General features: G+C 35.6%; 1 protein-coding gene across 1 annotated transcript in view; it reads left to right on the plus strand.

Annotated features, from left to right (window-relative positions):
- COG5 (component of oligomeric golgi complex 5) overlaps positions 1–18,197 on the plus strand; it is a 361,274-nt gene that overhangs the window by 259,476 nt on the left and 83,601 nt on the right. Inside the window, exons 11-13 of the mRNA XM_027838594.1 lie at positions 5,015–5,096; positions 11,498–11,702; positions 16,110–16,271. Coding sequence (XP_027694395.1) covers positions 5,015–5,096; positions 11,498–11,702; positions 16,110–16,271 — 449 coding nt within the window. The remainder of the gene's footprint in view (positions 1–5,014; positions 5,097–11,497; positions 11,703–16,109; positions 16,272–18,197) is intronic.

Consider the following 18,197-nt stretch of genomic DNA (forward strand, 5'->3'; position numbering starts at 1 on the left):
ACTCATTGTGGTGACATGGATTATGTATTCTCAAATTCCACAAGTTCTAAGAGGCACTGTTCCTTGTAGTGAATTGAGGCTTAATTAATTTCATTGACTATAATTGGAGCAAACATGTCATGTCCCTTGGTCTCCCCTGCCCCGTTTCTGAGTTGCAAGCAAGTACATCACCTGTTAGGAGGAGAGACTTCATTGTTGATTTTTTTTTGTTTGGATAGTGATATAAAAAGGCAACTGGCATGAAGTCTAAACCATTTACTTAGGTATTGAACTTAATTGGAACACCGTACATAGTGTCAGCCTTTTCATCAGTTTGGAAGGAGCTTAATGAAAGCTAATTAATTTATCATATAATTGACAGAGGGAAAGACTCTTCTTTTTATAGTAACCTTCATGTCTGCTTTAAAAATGAAGCTTAGTGGTTGAGTGCTGCTGATTGATTAGCACTTTCATAGTCATTTTACTTTGAAAGTTTGTAGAAATCTCTAGGGAAATGTCTGTGCTGGGGTGTATTATTTGTAAATGTCAAGTTTTATAGAGTATTGGGAGAAACCGATAGTTTTAATTAATCTTTGTTAAATTATTAGAATTGATAATTAGGGGTGGAAAGCACTGGTCTAGAGGGACTAGAGTCTCAGAATGTTGACAGTGCTCCTACTTTGAGCATTCATTAGTGAGTGAGACTACCAGTAGAACTAAGAATCTTGATAAGTGGACCAAATTATAAAACTCACAATACTTCTGCAACCCTCTCCCTCCTCCTACCTCATATTATGCACTTAACTGAACTTGAAACTGATTGATATGCTCAGAAGTGTCCCTGCAGCTTTCTGGTTGGTAAAGTCTCTCAGACAGCCCAAGACTGTTAAGGTTTGCTTATTTATTTTTTTTTTTTGACGAAATTATGACTCATAGGTTCATGCCGTTAGAGCTGGGAGAGGCCCATCTAGAGGTTCCTCAATTTACAGGCCCAGGAGATTGAGGTTCTAAGATATTAAGTGATTTGCCTGAGCTTACAAGAGCTAGTAAGTAACACAATTAGGATTTAAACCCATTTTCTGACTCCAGGGATGGTGTTCTTGCTGCCATACCATATGATAGTAGTTTCAGAGTTAGTAAGTGATAAAGCCTGGGTTTTAACTTAGGTAACCTGAGGCCAAAGCCACTGTTTTTGCTATACCCTGTGTGATCAACATTCTGTTGGGCCCTGTGAAAAAATATAAAAGAAATATATCATTGAGCCTTCTCTCAAGAAATTTATCATTTAATTTTATCTAATTACATATGTGAAATATTTAGAGAGCCGCTAATTGCCAAACATTGTGGTGATGCATTTGCTAACATACAGGGAACTCAAAAGAAGAACAGTAGTGTCATTTCAGGCTAGAATAGTTGAACTTTTTGTGGAGCAGGCGGGACTTGAGCTGGACCTTAAAAGAATGAGTAGCATTTAGAGAAGTGGTGAACAGAAGGAGAGAATCCAGGAATGGGAACAGAACATTATGCAAAGGTAAAAAAGGTGTCTTAGTAGGGGGTTGGGATAGAGGTGGGGGTGGGATGGGGAGAGGATGGATGGAGAAAGGATGAAGTCACATAGGGCCAGATGGTGGAGGGCCTTGAATGTCAAACTGATTGAGTAAGATGTAGGGAGCCATGGAGCAGAGGAGTAAAATAGTAAACATGATATTTTATGTCTCGCTATGTTTAAGACTACTTGGTTGAGTCCCCAAGGGGTTAAGAGCATTCAACCCTTCCTGTCCTGTACCCAGCCATTGCAGTTTCTGCTCGGTTTATTGCTTGGGGAATCTGCCCTATTAAAAGGGCACTCTTCTTTCTCACACTCATCAGTTTGTTAAAATTCGCCACCCAAGCATCCCATGCGACAGTTTACGCGTGGTTCATGTCTAGAAATTCCTCCCAAAAAATGAAAAGTAAGTAAAGAGGAACTCAGTGCACAATATGAATCAGGCATGGGGTGGGTAGTTTATTCCTACCCAGAAAAAAATGCTAAACACAAAGAAATACAGTGGACATTAGTGACTAATGATTTAAACGTTTAAATGAAATTCAGCAGTTTTACTAATAACTACTAGTACAATCAGCTGGGAATTTTGTAGTTAAGCCTCATCAAGACATAAAACAATTTGAAAGGCTGCTAATTTGTAATTTTATATTTAACCTCACTTTGGCACTATATCAATCTGACAGTCTAGTTTGGGTCAATCTTCCTTCCAGTGGCCATACTTCTTCAATGCAACAACTGCAGCAGAGGACACCTCCCTGCTGCTAGGATTCCTGTTGCTACTTCAACCAAAAACAGCCTCTCCAGTGAGTACTGCTGCCACCATGGCCTCAAGGGTCCTAGGATCTTCAGTCTTTCAGAACTCACAAGAGCCCCAATTGTTCTGGATTCTGGATACATGTTCACCTAAGATTAGGAAAGAACAAACACAAAAGAAACAGAAGTGGCAGTGTGTTCATTGTCAGTTGAGATCAGTTGAGAGCCCATGCAATCTTCTTTTCTTCCACCTTGCTCTCAAATTGCAGCTGTTAACAGTCTATCTATGCTTTACCTCTGGGAAGAGAGAGATCAAGGTGACAATAACTCCTTTTGTACCTCCACTGACTTATTTAACTCTTCTGACTCTACAGGTAATTAGGTGATTTTAAGAAATCATGCCCCATTTATAAGTCCCCAGAGTCACTCGTGGCTGGAAGCAGGAGGCCCCCCAGAGCTCTTACTTGGTCATCTAGAAGCAGGCATAGAATAGCTGCATATGCTATGTACAACCTGTACCACATAGGAAAAGTAGTCTATGTGCTTTACAACATAGAATGTATGGAGATAAAAATGAATCCAGGGAGATGATTTAGGAAACTGTTAAGGTAATAGAAACATAGGTAAAAAGAGAGTGTGTCATGTGGTAGAAAGAGTAGTGGATTGGGGGTTGGGGAGGTGGGGCTGGAGTGTCAACAAGTCTGAGTTCAAATCCTAAATCTGATAGTATGACTTTAGGCAAATAATTTACCCTCTGACCTTTAGTTTCCTCACCTGTAAGATGCAAATTATAATACTTACACTGCCTATCTCATAAGGTTGTTGTGAATGGATTAAATGCTGTGTAGTTTTGAAATTTCTGTTAAATGTGAGCTCTTATAGGCTGAGAGAATGGATAGAAAATGGCAAATTGAAGTAGTGTATGTAAATTTAGTATTATTAATCCATTATAGTCATTCTAGGTTACAATGTTTTCTAAATAGTTGAGTCACCTCCCTTGATTTATAAAGCTTATTTATTTTAACCATTTTGGATGAGAATATTTCCAATTATATATATCCCTGGCTTCCTAAGGAGAATATGATGTATGAACCTTTTCTTGAAGATTTAGTTATATTAAACATTACTATTGTGCAGTGTCAAAATACAATAATATCTTCAGGGCTTCTGAAGATAGTAATAACATTTTTGCCTTTAGTAAATGACCTGATATTGTGCTTTTTGAATTATATCTCTTCATAGATTTGTGTTTTCCCCTTCTGTCAAGGCCACAATTGAACCTTTTTATTAAGTCATTGGCATGCTTGTCTATAGTAGTCTTCTCTCACTTTCCAATTTGCTATTTCTGTTCTATTGGATTTAAAAGGATATCACCAGACTTTCTAGAACTTAGTGAAAAGAACTTTTAGCTCTGAAGTCAACCTCTAAAACTCCCTAAAACATGGTATTTGTATTCAGAATCTACCTTTAAGTCTAAATTAGAAAGACTGAACAAATCCTATGTAACTTAGAGTTCCACTAAAGTTTTAAAAGTATGTTTCTGATAACTGTAGAGTTTTCAGAGACCCCCTTACTTAACAATATTCACTTCAGAAAAATCAAAGCCGAGACATCTTTAAGGAAATTGCTAGCATTAAGAATAGAAGGATATACAGAAGCAAGATCAAAGAAATGTGTAAATTTTGCAGCTAAGTCCTGATTAGTCCCAGTAACAAATTCCATGAGTATTTACATTATTTGAATTTTCATTGCATATTACCATTGGACTAAGACTCAATTACCATATTTTTCATATAATTGTAACTCCAAATAATTCAAATTTGAATAATGCCATTTCACAGGGTTTATTATTCACACTATTCAAAACAGTTATATTTGTCAAATAGTGTTCATTTTTAAGCACACACACACATACGTATACACAGACACACACACACACACACACACACACACTCTCTCATATAGACATATATACTTTCCAGAAATGAAAACTGAAGCATTATTCGTGCAATTTGTAATTATTATTGTTTGCTATAAAAATTATCCCATCTTAGGCATTTATAGATATTAACCACTATGAGCCTCAAATAATATAATGGCTATGAAATCCTTTACAAATCTTAAAGCGCTATGGAAGTGCTAGCTATTTCTATTATGATTGATAGCCACAAAACACATATGCTGTATGCCACATAAAAGTTCCACATCAAATCTTCAGTAAAAGAACTTATATATTAATATTTTCCTTGTCCCAGAATAAATTTTTTCATCTCTGTCTTCTTACCTTAGCGATAATGTCCTAGCCTCTCTCTTCTGTTAAAAAGTTTTTGTTTCGTTAATTTCTTTCCTTTGCATACACTCACTTTTGAAGGCAAGTTCTAGGCAAAGAAGCAGCCCCTGATGAAAGTTTTATTCCTGGCATTCAGGCAGATGTATCTCTTATGCATATTTGGCATGGAAATGGTCTGCCTTTTGTTTTGTCAATTTCATCTATATATCTGCTACATCTCAAGAAATGATAATTGATTTTTTTGTGCATTATAAATATATAAATTAATTGAGTTGCTGTAAATTGAGTAAACTTTTTATATTTAATTATAGTTCATATTTCCATTATTTTAGAAAACTTTTAGCTTCTTACTGAAATAAACTTTAAATGTTTTTAAATGTTATATTTGAGTCATTATAGTCTTAAAAATGAATGTTCAAATGAATCTCACATTTTTTATTCTCTAGGATGGTCAGTCAGAAATTTTATATACATTTTGGAATGTAGTTACTGATACACTTTCTTCTCATTTTCAAACAGCCACAAATTGTAAGTACTCTATTGAAATCTACTAATATCACTCATATTGCCATTATTTAATAATATTTGGACTTTTGATATCATGGTAAAATGTCTTTGTTCTTAAAACCAATTGTTATCCTAAAACTCTAATTTTGGGTTAGGAATTTTATAGATATTTATGCAAATTGTGTTTATGTGTTTAAAGTAATCAACTGTGGAAGAAAATCCAAAAAGTGAAGCAGTCAATCACAACTTTCTCCATTCGTGTTAGGGTGATTGGCAAAACATATTGAAGATTGAGTTAATATTTCTAAAATTATTTATACTCTGGAACTTAAAAGTATTAAGTAGGAAGAGTTACAAAGGTTTTGTGTTTAGTGACTGATGTCAAGTTGAAACATTCTTATCATAAAAAAGAAGTTAATGACCTAAACAAAAACCATGGTAAAATTTCTTTGCCCTTTCAGACACCAAATAATAGAATATCATAAGCCTAGGCAATTAAATACATAGCATCTAACAACTTGTAATCAAAACAAGCCTAGTGAGCCAGTGTGTATGCATGCAGCACAGTCCTTCTTCAGTACTTCAAAGATCCGAAATTTCCTGAGTGTGAGTGCTTCCTCCTCTCAATCTGAGCCCAACTTTGTAATTCAATAGATTGTTTTCAGAAACTAATAAGTATAAAACAAATTCTTCCCCCTTTAGCCAATGTAGTTCAGAGCCTCTCTGAACTTAACTGGCTGATGTTCAGCGAATGGGCTGTTAAAAGGATTATTGGATATCTGGGTAGGCTGGAATGGGCTAGATGCCTTAGACCAAACACAGTGATCTGGATTGCTAAAATGTATGGGACAGTTCAGGGACTGGGTTGCTTTCAAAGATATGATCTTTTCCTTTTAGGGGTCCAGTTCCCATCACCCCATCAGTATGTGGTGTAAACAGATCTAGTCAAACCCAGCCAGACCCTCAGCTACTTATATTGTCATCACCCCAATGGCCTGCTTTTCTACATTGCCACCACAAAGTAATGATAGAATGTCTTCCTCTGACAGGATATAAAGGATTGAATATTTAAATGTGTATCTAATCTTCATATACCTGTGAAATTTAAAATATGCAAAGATATTTCAGGAATAGTGATTTTTTTCAGATTAGGAATAGTGATTTTTCAGAGTTCAGGTGTATTATTGGCACAAATAGTCCACTCATCTTGTGGTATGTTTTGTTTTCTATGTTAATATAATGTATTTTACATGAAAAAAAAAGAATGTGATTATCTACAATATTCTACAATAATTATTAAACTAGTGATGTCACAAATCCATTATATTTGATAAAATGCACTCAAGAACTTAAAATATATAAGCAGTAAATTAGGATGATACCTACTTATTTATAATATAAAACTTGAATTTAAACATTCAGTAAAATATCACTAATTTAGAAAGAAGGTAGTAAATAGAAAATGCCTTTAGAATTAGGGGAAAATACAAATTATAGTGTATTTATTTTAAGATGCAGTTTGCTGCCAAGCCAAGGTAAAAGTATATGTACTTTATTTTCCTCTAAGGAATAAGTAGGAATTATTTGTAATGTGCATATAATTTATTTGCAAATGAAACCTATTAAAATAGCTTTGGAAATACTTTAAATTATTTACCTTAATTCTTAAGTAAGATACCTATCATCCCCATCTAATATCATTTACTACTGACTATATTAGCATATTTTCCATAGCAATTGCAAAGCTAAAATGAACTGAACATACCAGTGAACTGAATGTAAAGATGATGAGGATTGGGATCTGGACCCCAGAAAGGAAAAATCCTGGACTTTCCTACATGGCCAAATCTCTGGCATTTGCCTGAGGCTATAATCCCATCAACTGGCCTTTCATTGTAGCTATGCCCAGTATCCCAATTCTCTGTTACCCTTAACTTAGCCTAGCCCTTCATTGTCTTACCTCCCTATGGCCTGGGGCCACTTTTCACCCTTAATCCTAGCTGGGCTCCATTCTCCCTTGGCTATGGGTTCCAGGTCCCTGGCATTCTATTACCTCACATCCCCCTAGACTACTTGGCCACTCCTAGATCTCTCCCACAGTCTTTCTATACGTAAGGTCCATCTTGTCTCTATTAAGGTACCCAGATTCTTATAATCTAGCCAGTGCTCAGATTCTTAAAATCTGGCCCACTTGCATTAGCGATACAAATGCTTAGATTTCTTAAGAGTCTGCTCAATATGACAGATGTTCTAATAAACTTTGTCTCGGCTAAAAGAAGATTTGGGTCAAATTCTTTCGAGCAGGACATGTGTGTTGTGATTTTGGGATTCCAGCACCCCTAAACCTCTAGACCTCATCGAAGAGACTTAGCCATTCTTTAAAGCATTTATAAAATGAATAACCTACTGTCTCTCTTCTGATCAGTATTTAAATTACTTAATTATTGACTTTTTTCTAGGCAGCTAACATTTTAAGCTAGCTAGGTAACAGCAAAAAAGGAAAGCATATGGCTGTGTCTTAATACATCTTTATAAGCCCACATAGCATCTGCACCTTTTAGAAACTCAATATTTGTTGAATGAATTGTTGGTTGAATAAAGTCTGAATCCCTCTTCATAGGTTCATAGATTTAGAGCTAAAAAAAGGTTTTCTAATCAAATTCATCCCACCCCCTCAATGATACAGATAAGAAAACTCAGGCCTATGGAGGTTAACTAATTTGCCCAGGGTCACATAGGTAGTAATTGACAAAGCCAGAATTTGAAATAAACTCATCTTGGTCTAAAATCTACCATTCTTTCCACTGTACTGTGCTGCTTTCCATCATCTTGTGCAATCTTATTTCCCACTACTCCTAGTAGGGAACTTCCTACTTCAGTCTAGTAGATCTATAAAATGTTTCCTTATCTAAAATATCTGCCTATCTTCCTTTTTGCTGATATAAATCTCATTCTTCCAGACCCAGCTGCATTCCTATCTTTGTTGTTGTTTTTGTTGTTATTTGTCCTTTGTTCTGGAAGAGGACCATGGTCTCAGGGATGTGTTACCATGACATGCACATGAATTGGATTTAAGTGAGGGAGGGCTGTGCAAAGTCACCAGCCTCACTTTCTCCTCTGCTGCCATCTGGGTCCAGTGGCCAGATATAAATCAGGACAACTGAAAATGGCCCCCAGATGCAGTGGAAAATCTTGACCTTTTTTTTTTTATACCCAGTCCACATGAATCTCACCCTGCTCTAAATTCCCTTTGCACTTAACCAGTGCAGTTTAGGGCTTGCTCTCAAATTGTTTTATCTCTGTTAGTTTTGTTTCCTGCCTATTAACCTATCCTTAAGGTTAAAAAAGCATACATTCATAGTCTTATGCTGCTCCACTAGAACCATTCAATGCTGGAACTAGTAGGTCCTTAATAGGTGATTTATGATGTAAGTGAAGGAATTTACACCTCTTACAGGCAGAAGCTCAGGTTGGTCGCATGATGTGAATTTTTCAGTCACAGAAATTTTCAAAGAACATATAACTGAGTTATCAAAATGTTGTTACTGTGGCAGAGAAGGAAGTACTCACACCATGAAAACCAAAGAACCTTGAAATAATGAAATACAGCTAGAAAAGTTATTGAAACTGGAATATAACTATGGTTAAAAGAAACCTTCACTTACAGGCAACTATGTGGCCCAATAGAGTACTGGACCCAGAGTTAGGAAGTCCTGAGTTCAAATCCAGCCTCAGGCATTTAATATCTATGTGACCTTGGGCAAGTCACTTGACTTGTTTGCCTCAGTTTCCTTGTCTGTAAATGGGGATAATAATAGGACTTGCCAAAGTTATTGTGAGGATCAAATGAGATAATATTTGTAAAGTGCTTAGCACAGTGCCTGGCACATGTATAGTAAGCACTTTATAAATGCTAGCTATTATAATTATTGTTCATCACTTCACATTCAAGTAATATCTTTGTGTTGGTGGTATAATTTTATTAATAATTTCATTCAGTAGTTCTCTAAAATAGCTTGTGAAGCACCTGTCATTTATAATAGCATATAACAGTCCCAAAGGACAACACAGTGCTTACAACTCTAGGAACATGCAAACTTAAATGTTAAAAGTATCAAGCAGTACAACAGAGTACTTAACTATAAGAAGAAGAAATATTTTGGCAGAAAATATGTAGAGAATACATTTTGCTTTGGGGATATCAAATGTTTATGCCTAGTAGAAATTTATGTTGTGATATTAGTCAAGCAAGCAAGCATTTATTAAGTACCTACTAATCTAAAAGTCTAATGCATAATGAATTCAGGTTATTCAGAAGAAGAAAAAAAGTGCTCTACTAACACCATAAACATTTAAAAGTATACTTTCAGAAAGTCTGTATTCTTAATTATTTATGAGTGCTGATTACTTAAAATTTTATTTCTACATCTTTCTTTACTTTTGTTCAGTTGCAGCTGCTAAATAATAATAATCATTACCATTTATCTGTTGCCTTAAGGTTTGCAAAACACTTCATATATATTGCATTCAGAAGCTTATAGTGAGGATGCTCATTTCCTTACTTTTCTAAACCTGGACATAAGGACAGATAAATGATCACCACCACTCTAAGGATTTGGAATTTGAAAGTATCGTTTTTCTTTTCATTATGATTGTTCCTTAGGGGTCAGTTTGTTGGTGTACTTTTTATAAATGCTTATAAAGCTATATAAAATGTTTTTTTAATTAAATGTTTGAAAATTTTCCCAAGAAAAGCTTTTGAAAATTTGAAAATTTGAGAATTTAACCAAATTTTATGATAAGTAGCTGTTAACCTTGCAGAATTCTTAAGTAGCATTCATGAGTTTATTCAACAAGTAGCAACTTGAACTGAAGTATACTATAATTTGAGAGAATTACATGGTATTCACATGACAATACTGGAGAAAATCAGCTATAAAAAAAACAGAAGCACTAAAAACATGCTATACTAGTCAACTAGAATTTATTGAGTACCTACTGTGTTCCAGGCAGTGGGATAAGTGCATATGTGTATTTTAACCTAGTAGCTGAGGTAAGTTTTGAATTACAATATACTGAAACTGTCATTGAATCTGTCAGTCATTATACTATAATTGGTTCATGATATCATTGGTATGGATAATCACTCTAACAATGCAGCATTCAATCTATGTACACTTTTTCATCCTGTGTAATTATTTTCCAAGCCCTTCCATAAATCCACTATAGCGTATCTATGCACTGTGCTGACAGTCTTCTGGAAACCAGTGCATTACTTAGGCTGTGCATCTATTGCTCTTTCCAAATGACCATACTAGCTCCTTTTTGAGTCTTAAGTATCTTTTATACTACTTTTTGTATCATTGCATAACTGGTAATATGCTACAGCCTAGTTATGGCCATCGTGTGCTACATCATTACCCTTTGCACTACCTTATATTTTGATGTGGCCGTGAATCTTGGAAAACCACAATTAAATATCCTTCCTTATGAGATAGTGAATTTCCTGTAAGTGAAAGTATTTAAGCGTAGGCTAAGTTACCACTTATCAGGAATATTGTAAAAAGAAAATTGCTACTTGGACTAGATGACTCCTAAGATTCTATAATTCTACATAGATAGGGCAAGTATTATTACCCCCATCTTCTAGACGAAGAAAAAGGTTCAGAAGTTTAAGTGTCTTATTTAAGGCTGTACAGCCAGAAATAGGACCCAGATCTTCTCATACCTAGTCCAATGTTCCTTTTACTGACTCAGATGGCATAGGGAATGCCCCACCAGTTAAATTATTTTTAATGCCCTTGCATTTATTTTTTATATACAAATGTTTTAATCTATTTTTACTATATTACATTCACCAAATATTTCTAGAATTTAGAAGGAGAAAAGTTTTTAGACCTCATTTCAGGTGATAGAATAGGAAGAAGTAGAAATTCCAACTTTGAGTAAGCCACGCTTAGAACTATTCTACTTTTGAAGCATTTCTATAGCATGGTGTTTTAACAATTATTTTGTCCTTGGAGTATTTTTTTTTAGTACCTTTTGTAAATAAAAGTAATATGAAGTGTATTTTTCTCTTTTGGAGATGGTAGAATTAAATAATGAATTGCCAAAATGTCTCAAGATTTAAGTCATATATCCTTTGGCAAGGCACCTAGCACTCCATAGCTAGCTTTTCTAACATCCATGAAAATGGTGGGAGGAAAATGGCAATAGACATATTAAACATTCCTCAAAATTTGTTATAGATGATAATTTTAACCTTTTTCTGAACTAACGACTTCTAGTAGAACTGGCATTGATATAGCAAAAATGTACTTGCCAATTAACAGTGGGTTGGGGAGGGCTGGAAGAGAAACAGAGGAAGAGAGAGAAGAGAGAAAGAATGCATTTATTTAATGATTTGTTGTTTTGTTCTACAGCTTCCATGTTTTTGAAGCAAGCATTTGAAGGTGAATATCCTAAGTTATTACGTCTTTATAATGACTTATGGAAGCGTCTTCAACAATATAGTCAAAATATTCAAGGTAGTTTTAATTCAAGTGGAACCACAGACCTCTACGTTGACCTGCAGCAGATAGAAGATGACGTGCAAGACATATTCATGCAGAAAAAGCAAGATTATGAGTATGTATATTTAATTGTTCTATTAATTCTGTTCAAGCAGATCATTTTAAGAGTTTAATTTTTAAATAAACTTGAAAAATGGTGAATATGCTGTTCTTTACATTTTATAAAAGAAGATTATTCATTTTAATATACTGCATTTCTGTGTGTGTGTGTGTATGTGTGTGTGTGTGTGTTTGTTTGTACTAATCTATTGCAGCTGCCTTAGGGGACTTAGAAACTTCCACAGAAGAAGTAGTAAGATTAATATATGATTAAAACAATAGGAACGTCTTGTGGCTTAACTTGATAGAACAAGGAATACAGGGAATGGGAACAAGAACACCTCCAGTTCATAGTCACTAGAAAGATAAACATATGCCAAGGTTGAAGTGGGGCAGAATATATCCATAATCAACTAGTGGAAGAGGGACATTTTGGCATCAGAGGATCATAGATCTAGAAAAGGGTTTAGACCTAGAATGATTTAGGGGATCTGGAAGGAACCTTAGTGGTCATCTTGTCCAATCCCCTTTCTTTTAGATGAATTCCAGAGAGGTTAACTCACTAACTCACAGATCACACAGCTATTGAAGGGCAGAGCCAGTATTTAAACCCAGGTCATCTGACTCCAAATCCTACTTTCTCTCCATTTTACCACCTTCCTGACCCTGTTCTCAATACAAGCAGGTTCTAACTAGTGACCCAAACTGTAGGTTTGCTCCAAGATTCAGGCACGGGCTCAGAGTTTTAAAGGGAATTATGATGTCTCTACTAGTAATATCTGATTAGTTTCCCATGGAGCAGGCAAGTCAGCTTCACTGAAGCAGCAAAACACCCCAAGGGAGAAACAGGAGGCTACATGTGCCAAGCAGATTAAGCCCCCACAACCATATTGACCACCATCTACCTTGAGAAGCCATTGAAGACAGCCTAGGACCCTGAACCTATTTGAAATAACAATGCTTCCAGACCAGTGCATGTAGCCATGATCATGGGAAGCAATACTAATGGAGGCTGGCCTTGAACACCTCCTACAGATGGTATAGTCACAGTTATTGAAGACCCGGAAAAGAGAACTCTTAAAGTTCATGGCACTATCAAATGGTTTATCATCAGAATCTGATATGATTTTATTAGTGGGAATGACATTAAACAAAAGGCATTACCATCTGCTTTGATGATGTACTCAAGATCCATTAGGCCTTTCCATCTGACAGCACTGAAACCTTCCATAACTCTTGTATCCCTCATTAGATTGGGAGCTCCTTGATAGTAGGCACTGTTTGTATCCCCAGGGCTTAACACAGTGCTCTTTCTGTAATAAGCACTTCGTAAAAGCCTTTTTATCATTCATTCATTCATTCATTCATTCCCACTTCTGATATCACAGGCATGGAGATGGTAATTAATGGAGTTGGAAGTATCTAGCATATAAGATTTCAGAAAAGGAGCAGGTTCTGAGCACAAGGAAGGGAAGGATCTGGGGCAGAGAAAGCCTGCCCAAAGAAAGCCCACATGAGAAAAGTGATTTTCAAACTGCCACAGAATCTGTTTTAGTTTAACTTATGAAACCCAAGTCTTGAACTTAGATGATCAACCAAGGCATTCATCAGAATCTACTGAAATAATATCACAATGGATAAAGGCAGAACTAACACCAGAAGTACATGGGATTATTCTACTTTTGGTTGCTGTTTTGGTGTAATTAGATGATTTTTGGTGAGGGCAGTTGGGGTTAAGTGACTTGCCCATGGTCACACAGCTAGTGAGTGTTATGTGTCTGAGGCTATATTTGAGCTCCGGTCCTCCTGACTCCAGAGCTGGTGCTCTATCCACTGTGCCACCTAGCTGCCCCTAGATGATATTTTTTGAAAGCTGTCTATCCTGTATACTTAGATACTGTAGTACTATGTGTCATATTTTCTTCTCTAGACCGTGAGGGCAATGACCGTATCTTATTTGACTTAGTACTTAACATAGTGTTTTATATATAATAATTGCTCAATAAATATTTTTAATTTAATTTAATTAAATATAAAACAGTTATTTCCCAGGTCTTTGAATGCTAGGCCAAATCAGTCAGTAAGCATTTATTACGCACTTAAAATATTATAGGCACTGTGCTATATACTGGGGATACCAAAAAAAAGCAAAAGAGAGCCCCCACCCTCGAGTAGCTCACAGTCTAATGGAGGAGACCACACGCAAATAACTGTGTATAAACAAGCTATATACAGGATAAATAGGAAAAACTCTACAGAGGGAGGCACTGGAATTAAAAAGCATTGGGAAATACTTCCTGTAGAAAGTAGGATTTTGGCTGGGACTTGAAGGCAGCCAGTGAAGCCAAGAGGTAGAGATGAGGAAGGAGAATGTCCCAGTCATGGGGGATCACCAGGGAAAATGCCCAGAGCTGGGAAATGGAACAGTAAGGAGGCCAGTGTCATTGGACCAAACAATACATGGTGTGGTGAAAGGTAGAAGACTGGAAAGGTAGGAGGGGACTACGTGATGAAAGATTTTGACTGACAACATTAAATGCAGCAGATAGATCGTGAGGATTGAGAAAAGACCATGATTTGACAATTAAGAGATTATTGGTAACTTTGAAGAGGCATGGTAGTGAATATTAATAGAAGATGGTCATGGATTAGGTTTGGAGAAAAAATCCAGTATCTTCTGGGTTATAAGGGTATAGTAAAAAGAATGCTGGACTTGAAGTAAGGAGAAGTCTTGGTTCATATTCTATCTCCAGACCATTGGCACCTCACTTAACCTGCCTAAGCCTCATTTGAATTACCTATAAAAATTGAGATAATAATACCTGTGCCATAAAGTTGGGGTAAGAATGACATGAAGCATAATATATGTAAATCACTTTGTAAACAAAGTTTATATGAATGTCAGTAGTTATTAATCAGCACAGGTAGGTGGCACAGTGGATAGAGTATCAGTCCTGGAGTTAGGAAGGCTCATCTTCCGGACACTTACTTAGTTGTGTGACCCTTGACAAGTCACTTAACCCTGTTTGCCTCAGTTTCCTTATCTGTAAAATGAGCTGGAGAAGGAAATGGTAAAACACTCCAGTATCTTTGCCAAGAAAACCCCAAATGAGGTCACAACGAGTCAGCTATGACTGAAAAATGACTGAACAACAAGATGTTATTAAGAGTATCATTACCTCTAGACAGGACCGAACCTAATTGTCTTAGTTAAGTGTAGCTGTCTATACTATCCAAGAAGGATCATTTCAGGATTTCCCTCCTTCTTCAGTTACACATTCTTCTGTCATAGCTATTGATATTAACTGTAGTATAATACATTGAGAATAAGCATGCTGAGGTGGACAGAGAACTGGCCTTAAGGTCTAGAAGACTTGGATTGAGATGCCACCGTTGACGGTACTGGTTAAGTAGCTGGATAACCTGACCTCTCAATGGTCTCAATCAACTCTGTAAGATTCTAGGTGTCAGAGAAGGTGGCAATTTGTGTTCTTAAAGGAAGCTCCTAATTGGGAGTTCTTACACTGATAAAATCACAGGTCTCATAAAAACAAAAAACAAACAATTCAATCATGACCTCAGAAATTCATGAAGTATATAAGATGTCTGTTTGTCCATATATTTTTGGGAGTCTTGTGTCTCCCTTTTTATAGTGGTTTTTTTTTCCTCTTCTTTTGCTGTCAACTGTTACCCTTTACTGCTTACTGTTAGCCTGTCTATGATAGCTTTCTATGTTTCTATAATTTGGGTAATTAGATAACCTAACTTGTTAGAATTGTGTGCAAAATATGGCTCAGGGATCCTTATGCAGAACTTTTATAGTGTATGAATTTTGTAATGTCTGTCTTGCCTACTTAGGCTTTTTTCCCTAGGAGAAAGTGTTTATTCCCTGATTATCAGCTGTGTTTTGGATAGTCAAAGTTGCCATATAACTAGTTATGGCAGTTTGTTTTCTTAAGTATTTGAACATTTCCCTGTATTCTTATTTATAGTCTTAATATGTCATTTCTACCAATAAACATTTGGTTTTTTTTTAAAAAAAAAGGTCATTTTTAGCCTCACCTCTGTTGCAATTGGTGCTTAAATTAATGAGTTTTTATTATACTGTCCTTTAAGTTTTGATTGGCTGATTTAACATACTATATATTGATGTATGGTACATGATATTTAAAGATAGCACATATAATTAAATTTGCATATGTATGGTGTATTTAGTTAGATATTTTGATAAGACATTGATGTTCACATTTATACATTATCCTAACACATCAAGATTGTCTTCTGGATAGAAAGTGTACCATTGTAGTTTTAGCAGACAAGAACTGAGGAATCAGTGGGAAAGAAGTAATCAAACTAAACAGGATTAATAATGTTTTAATATTGTAAAATTAAAATTTATTTTTCAAAATGTTTGTATCTATAGTCCAGAAAAGGCTTTAAAAGACTCACTGCAACCATATGAAGCAGCTTACCTATCAAAGTCATTATCTCGACTTTTTGATCCTATCAATCTGGTCTTTCCCCCGGGTGGCCGGAATCCACCTTCTCCTGATGAACTTGACAGCATCATTAAAACCATAGCCAGGTAAGTGCATGTTCAAAAGAAGCATATGGTATCCAAAAATGGAAACTAAAAACTAAGTTATAATTGTCTCCTAATTTCTAAATGATCAGTTCATAAATGAAGATTATTAGCAATAAACATTTCATTTAATCCCAGTTATTCAAGGAATTAGCATCACAATTAAATTTAAAATGTACTTTGACTACATGAGTAATTAAAACTTCAATTGATAAAAACTATTTTAATATACTCTAAATGTAGCCTACCTTAATTATTGTGCCTTTGCTGAAGAAGCACAGTCAACTTAATTGTATACAACATAGTAAATCTCTAATGTTATGTACAATTGTTTGTACTCCCCATTTAATTTTGGAAAATGATTTTATAAATTGAGACACAAGTATAGAGGTGAATGTGATTTACCAAGGATTACAGAGGGCATTTCTAGTATAAGGGTGAATTTTGTGGAGCTCTTTTTTTATTCTTCTGTTGTTTTTAATTCTTTAAGAAAGCATGACAGCCACCAAAGCCCCCTAAAAGGGAATGAATTTCAAGTGATGTGTTTCTTGAATGCCTGAAAACAGAAGAGGGATCCTCTTGAAATATCATAACTTAACCATTTTCCATATAAGATTGCTTTTGAGTCTGTCACAACCACTATGGTAATTAACAGCTTGTTGAAACTGTAATACTATAAATTTGCAGTTAGCATCCTGAAGAAGGCAAAGTAACTATGGGGAGATAACGCAGGGCACTATAACTTTGCATGTAGGATTTATGTAGTGTAATAAAGAGGAAGTACAGGAGAGTAGAGATCCAGAGGTATGATATACAGGCAAAAATCCCTGAACAGGTATTCTTGATCCTAAACTCCCCCTTTTCCTTACTATCTTGACTTTACCAATCATGACTATAAACTTGGTCATATCAGCTCTATAATCTCTTTAACTGTGCTGTGAGCGTGATAATCCTTAGATGCAATTTGATCTCCCCTACTACTACTATCTTAACAACCATTCAACTCAGTGTTTAATTATCTTTTCCTATTCTGTCTTCTACATATTATGTATGTGCTTAACCCTGAGTATTTTGGGCTATATAGAGTAGGCAGTTATCTAGGGTACTACTAGTTGGAGGGCATAATGAAAGAAACTTTTAAATATAAATAAGCAAATTGAGAAAATTTAGTAGGTTGGAAAGAGCAGTAGACTTGCCCTCATAAGGCCCATGTTCAGGTCCCAGCTCTTACATGCTGTATGATCTTTGCTGGGCCTCTGGGCCTCAGCATTTTGATGTTTAAATTGATGACCCCTAAAGTCCCTCCTAGCACTGCATTCTGTTATTATTGTATTATTCTGTATTCTCTTCTCCATGGCATTATAGGTGTTTGTTTTTGTGATGAGTCAAACTGTATGTTATAATGAAAACTCATAACCTCTAGTGGACAGTAACAAACAGGGCTTACAGTTTTCCAGCCTTGCCAAGGACTACAGAAGTGCCATCTTCTGGCTTATCAGTAACCCCCAGAGTGCCCAATGCACATTTGCAGCCCTACGTTCTCTAAAGAATTCTGTTAACCAAGTTAAAACTTGGTTTTTAGAGAATACAGAGGAAATACATCAGACATTCTGATCTGTGCAGTTTGAAATTAAATATAAACATCTGTACAAGGACACATTGCTGAATCTGTTAGTGTTTTTTTCCATACCCGTACACTAACTTTGAACAACTCTTTGTATCCACTCTAAATGATTTTAAACTTTCATTATTGTTCATTTCTGGTGCTTGAAAGACGCTGTCTATTTTATTTTTCTTACAATTTTTAACTTATGCCCTTTCCGTAGGCATTAGACTTTATTACATTTGTTTCAAGTAAATCACTTTTCTGGAAATTAAAACAAATTTGCCAATTAGTCTCAGATTTTAGTGGTTAGTATGTGTACAATG

The sequence above is a fragment of the Vombatus ursinus genome, unplaced genomic scaffold (genome assembly GCF_900497805.2).
Source record: "Vombatus ursinus unplaced genomic scaffold, bare-nosed wombat genome assembly UNPS02014830.1, whole genome shotgun sequence".
NCBI lineage: Eukaryota > Metazoa > Chordata > Mammalia > Diprotodontia > Vombatidae > Vombatus > Vombatus ursinus.